General features: G+C 30.9%; 1 protein-coding gene across 1 annotated transcript; it reads left to right on the plus strand.

The window, feature by feature from the left end:
* Positions 1-2,502: 2,502 nt before the first annotated feature.
* On the plus strand, positions 2,503-4,091 carry LOC106298436 (signal peptidase complex catalytic subunit SEC11C-like). Its single transcript, XM_013734563.1, has 8 exons — positions 2,503-2,744; positions 2,928-3,040; positions 3,124-3,195; positions 3,270-3,305; positions 3,378-3,423; positions 3,513-3,600; positions 3,670-3,727; positions 3,825-4,091. The coding sequence occupies exons 1-8, from the start codon at positions 2,666-2,668 to the stop codon at positions 3,873-3,875; spliced, it is 543 nt and encodes a 180-aa protein (XP_013590017.1). The 5' UTR covers positions 2,503-2,665; the 3' UTR covers positions 3,876-4,091.
* Positions 4,092-6,155: the final 2,064 nt, after the last annotated feature.

Genomic DNA, 6,155 nt, shown 5'->3' on the forward strand with positions numbered 1-6,155 from the left:
AGACTTTCCAACGGAATTCCGACGGATAATGCAATCCGTCGGAATACCGTCGGTATTTTCCAATCTCAAACGGCTATAAACGGTCATATATATTTGTCGGCAACGGTCACATGGTTCGTTGGAAATTCGTCGAAAAATTCCGACGGAATTCCGACGACTTTACTGTTAATCGGAATGTCATCGGAAATTCGTAGGAATATACCGACGAACTTCCGACGAATACAACGGTTACATTTTTTATCGGAAAGTCGTCGAAAAGTCGTCGGAAAATTCCGACGACTTCAATTTTTTGGATTTCGTCGGAAATTGGTCGGTAATCCGTCACAAACGTACGACGACATTGATGTCCGTCGGAACCTCCGTCGGAATTCGGCGTGTTTTCTTGTAGTGATAATAAGTAAATATATAAATAAATAAAAATAAAAATAAAAACAAAAAATTTAATTTTTTTCTGAATTACACTTTTTCGAAAATTCAAACCCTAAACCCTAAAACTCAACTCTAAACCCTAAACAATCAATCCTAAACCCTATTTTTTTTTGAAATACGAATGGTAAACCATCAATCATAAAGACTATTTTTTTTTTTGAAATAAACCCTAAACCCTGAAACATCAACTCTAAGCCCTAAACCCCGAAACATCAACTCTAAACCCTAAACTCTAAACCCTAAACCTTAAACTCTAAACCCTAAAACATCAACTCTAAGCCCTAAACTTCAACTCTAAACCCTAAACCATCAACACTAAACCCTAAACTATCAACACTAAACCCTAAACCCTAAAAAGTAGACTCTAAACCCTAAACCCTAAAAAATTAACCTTAAACCCTAAAACATCAACTCTAAACCCTAAACCTTCAACTCTAAACTCTAAATCTTAAATCCTAAATCCTAAACCCTAAACCCTAAATCCTAAAACCCTAGAGTTGATGTTTTAGGGTTTAGATTTGAAGATTTAGGGTTTAGGGGTTATGTTTAGGGTTTAGAGTTGATGTTTTAGGGTTTAGATTTTAGGGTTTAGGGTTTTAGGGTTTAGGGTTCGAATTTCAGAAAAATATAAGGTTTAGGGTTTAGGATTTACGTTTAGGGTTTAGATTTGATGTTTTAGGGTTTTGATTTGAAGGTTTAGGGTTTAGGGTTTAGAGTTGATGTTTCAAGGTTTAGGGTTTAGAGTTGATGTTTCATGGTTTACGGTTTGAGTTGATGATTTAAGGTTTAAAATTGATGTTTTAAGTTTAGATTTAGGGTTTAGGGTTTACGTTTAGGGTTTAGAGTTTATGTTTTAGGGTTTAGATTTGAAGTTTTAGGATTTAGGGTTTAGAGTTGATGTTTCAAGGTTTAGGGTTTAGAGTTGATGTTTCATGGTTTACGGTTTGAGTTGATGATTTAAGGTTTAAAATTGATGTTTTAAGTTTAGATTTAGGGTTTAGGGTTTACGTTTAGGGTTTAGAGTTTATGTTTTAGGGTTTAGATTTGAAGTTTTAGGATTTAGGGTTTAGAGTTGATGTTTCGGGGTTTAGAGTTTAGAGTTGATGTTTCATAGTTTAGGGTTTAGAGTTGATGATTTAGGGTTTAGAGTTGATGTTTTAAGTTTAGATTAGTTAACCATATTTTTTTTTTGTTAAAGATAATCAAAAGGTTATAAATGTCTTTTACCCTTCATTAAAGATAAGGGGTAAAAGTGGTTAGGGTAAACATGAAAAGTGGTACTTTGAAAATGGTATTTTTAGCAATTTCCCATTTTTCATGTCATATTAAGCTATAAGACATGTCATCAATTTCAGTAGTCATGTCATATTTGTTTTGTGAAACTTATTGTCAAAAGTAAATGTGGCAAAATCACTTCACAATATATAGTGCAGGGGATGTGTGTGTGTGTTCTATATATGCCTGAGACTTATTATCCGAAATCCGCTCCGGATCCGCTCCGAAAATAGGATATCCGGGGTGCTCGGATCCGAATCCGGATAGTAAAGTCTTAGATCCGTCCAAACCGAATTCGGATATCTTAATTTTTAGGTTCGGATATCCGGATCCGGATCCATATTTTTAAAACACATTAAATTTTTAAATTTCATTAATATTTATATTTGATATATTAATATTTATACATGAATTAATCTTATAATATTATATTTACTTTTTACAATATTATAGACATATATAAATATATTTATAAATATTTGATTTATATATTATATTAAAAAAAATTAGTATTTTTTAAAAAAATATTATTTTTAATTATTTTTACGGATCCGGATCCGAATATCCGCGGATAATACAATATCGGGACGGATATCTGAAATCCGAATATCCGGAAACTACGAATCCGGATCCGGATATTAAGTTTACGGATCCAGGTACTCCGAATTTCCCGGATATCCGGATCCGTGCAAGGCCTAGTTCTATATATATATATCGTAAAGTTTTGTTTTCACTAGTTTTCTTTTTAGAGTGGTATTTTAATAGATTCAGTATATGCCATGTCATCGAAACGTAGCCAGCCACGTATTTAAACCACGTCACTGAAAATATGAACCGGATCTAGTTTGTAAACCGGTCCTCCGATTTAAAGCTTGGACTCTGAGAGACTCTTCTCGTCTTCAGCTTCGCTTGAAACAACGTTCGTCGTCTCTGCGATCTGAGAAAATCGAAGGTGTGAAAGATGGGTTATATCGGAGAAACCATAGATTCAATCAAATCTATACAGATCCGTCAGCTTCTCACTCAGGCCATAAGCCTTGGTTTGTTCTTCGTTCCCTCTCCTTTATGTTAATAATCGAATTCAGTCTTGGTTAGCTCCAAAGGTGAACTCTTTTCCCTTAAATTAGAGTACCCTTTTGGTTATTAGCACTGATGAAGTCAATGGTGTTTCATAAGATTCGTTTTGATTACTAGTCTTATAGTAAATGTTGTTGTTGTGGTAGGGATGATTGTGACGTCTGCTTTGATCATATGGAAAGCTTTGATGTGTGTCACTGGAAGTGAATCTCCCGTGGTTGTTGTTCTCTCCGGAAGCATGGAACCTGGTTTTAAGAGGGTAAAAATTTATATTTGACATGAAGGCTTACCATTTTTTTTATTACTATGCGTTATGCTCATAGTGAAATGAATTTGATATAGGGGGATATATTGTTCTTGCACATGAGTAAGGACCCGATTCGAGCTGGCGAAATTGTTGTTTTCAATGTTGATGTAAGTTTCACGTTCTCTTTGATTAGTGGGGTGTTAGTGCTAATTGGTATGTTGCTTCATGCTTGTGCTCTCAGGGTCGTGATATTCCAATTGTTCATCGTGTCATTAAGGTAATCTTCATTATCTTCTCTCGGTACTTATTTAGTAACACCGAGCTGAATCTCATTTTGATCACATTATAGGTTCACGAAAGGGAAAATACAGGGGAAGTCGATGTTTTGACAAAAGGTACTGTCTCTACTGATTTGAAATTTCACTTTTAGTGTGTTATTCTTCAAAACACATTGACATTTTTCATTTTTTATTGTTTTGCACAGGGGACAATAACTATGGAGATGACAGACTTCTCTATGCTGAAGGTCAGCAATGGCTTCATCGACATCATATAATGGGTCGTGCTGTCGGGTAATTTAACTTTACCTTCTCTCAATGCAGAAAGCTCTCTCTTAACTTGCAGTTTTTGTCTCCTTTCAGGTTCTTGCCTTATGTTGGATGGGTGACTATAATTATGACAGAAAAGCCTATCATCAAGGTAAATAATAATAATACATTCTCACTCTTTGATCCAATCCAAAATGAAAACTTCTAGGTTTTTACTTTTTTGTATTTTTCTTTTCTTCTTGTTTCAGTATATTCTCATAGGCGCATTGGGTTTACTTGTTATAACGTCCAAGGATTGAAGTCTTTTGGAGATTGGACTCTGCAAACCCTTGTGTGTGTTATCATCCTTGTTGTCTTGTTTTATCAACTGGTCTTTTTGTGGTTTAGACCACTTCAAAAACAGTATCAATCAGGAGCTAACTTTTTTTAATCGTGGAGATTAGTTTTACCCCCAAAATTCAAGAACTGCTTATTTATGAACAGCAATATAAATGAAACAAAAATATAAATGGACCGGTTGTATCTAAACCTGAATCCGACTCGGAAAATCTTAAATTCAAGCCGGATCCTATATTAAAAATATTTGAAGGGACGGACCATATAGTGATGTAAAGATATTGTCTGAAAATGCGAAAACCAAATTTGAATATTTGCCCGAGGATCTGAATTAGTATTCCTATTGTATATTTTAAATTTACATAAATACTTTAAATATTTATTTGCACTAGATTTTTTAACAAGATATTATATGTATTTCTCAATTCTAAAAAAATAATATATAATATTATATTACATTATTTAAAGAATATAAAATAATACTACATAACATAAATATATTTTTAAAATTTTATTTGTGGAAATCATTATGTTGTTTTATTGTTGTACTTGATTCACATATTTGCATAGATATTTCTGATAGATGAATAACTATATTTTTATTATCAGTAAATAATATATATTTATTATATAATATAAGAAAAATGAAATTTTTTACTTTTTTAACAAATTTGTCTCCTGTTGGGGACTCGGTTATACACATATCATATTCGAAAGAGACATTTTACAGTTATCAATCTTCTTAACAATCAAGAAACAAATTTGAATATCAAAACAATATCTCATACTATCTCTTTGTGGAATAACTGCTTTGGAGAAATTGAATTTATGCATCAAAAAGGACTGGAAATGGATGTGCAGATATATTATCTAAGTCAGCTTTACAAAGTACTATTCATTGTTCATATATCATTTATGTCCATCCTATTTTTTTGTCCATCCTTTCTTAAACATCTTGAAATAACTGATGCTTATTAATAATAAACTTTTGGCTGACAAAAAAAATCAAATTTGTCTAATTATTGCTTAATTTGTCTAACTGATATATGTATTTCTCAATTCTAAAAAAAATAATGTATAATATTTTATTACATTATTTAAATAATATAAAATAAGACTACATAACATAAATATATTTTTAAAATTTTCTTTGTGGAATCATTATGTTGTTTAATTGTTGTACTTAATTCACATATTTGCATAGATATTTGTGATAGATGAATAACTATATTTTTATTATCAGTAAATAATATATATTTATTATATAATATAAAAAAATAAAATTATTTACTTTTTAAACAAACTTGTCTTATGTTGGGGATTCGGTTATAGACATATCATATTCGAATGAGACATTTTTACAATTATCAATCTTCTTAACAATCAAGAAACAAATCTGAATATCAAAACAATATCTCATACAATCTCTTTGTGGAATAACTGATCTGAAGAAATTGAATTTAGGCATCAAAAAGGACTCGAAATGGATGTGCAGATGTGTTATCTAAGTCAGCTTTACAAAGTACTATTCATAGTTCACTAGGGCCGGCCCGCCCGTAGGGCGGGATATAATTTACTTGTAATCAAGAGATGCATATGAGATATACTATTTTCTTAAATTTAAAATTAACAAAAAGAAAAACTAATTTTTACTATTAGCATAATCTCTCTCTCTCTCTCTCTCTATATATATATATATATATATATTTACGCTACGGGCGTGTACGCTGCGGGCGTGTTAGTAACCAAAAATATATAAATATATCAGTTAAAGAGTATTTCAAAATGTTTAGCTTACTTAAAATTTAAGGTGATATTAACTTTTAGTGTGTATGTTTTGTTATTCTTGTTATAGATCATCTTAATATTAAAATGTTCATGAATACATAATAGTTTTACATATTTTCTTTGTTTATTCTACTGTAATTATGATAATTTTGATAATAAGTAAAATAATTTTTAATACAAAAATCTTAGATTATATTTTTTCTTATGAATATTTTTAAAATTTAGGCCTTTTATATTATATTATTAATTATGTGCTAAAATATTATTTTAGGTTGATGTCCAATGAAACATTATTTTCATATATATATATATATATTTATATTTGAAACTATTGTTTTTCATATCGTATTAGTTCTAGTTGTTTTTATCCAAAATAGGAGGTGTGGTTGGACGAATTTTCTTTCAAATGTGTCAACGTTGTGATTGTTTTTATTAGGTTAGCATGTGTCATTTGT

Source organism: Brassica oleracea, chromosome C6, assembly GCF_000695525.1.
Source record: "Brassica oleracea var. oleracea cultivar TO1000 chromosome C6, BOL, whole genome shotgun sequence".
Classification (NCBI taxonomy): Eukaryota; Viridiplantae; Streptophyta; class Magnoliopsida; order Brassicales; family Brassicaceae; genus Brassica; species Brassica oleracea.

What these genes read in the sequence shown, in the direction of transcription:
- LOC106298436 (XM_013734563.1), top strand. Translation starts at nt 2,666, where the DNA reads ATGGGTTATATCGGAGAAACCATAGATTCAATCAAATCTATACAGATC. An exon ending in AGTCGATGTTTTGACAAAAG is followed by an intron (nt 3,424 to 3,512) that starts GTACTGTCTCTA and finishes TGTTTTGCACAG; the next exon opens with GGGACAATAACTATGGAGAT. An exon ending in ATAATGGGTCGTGCTGTCGG is followed by an intron (nt 3,601 to 3,669) that starts GTAATTTAACTT and finishes GTCTCCTTTCAG; the next exon opens with GTTCTTGCCTTATGTTGGAT.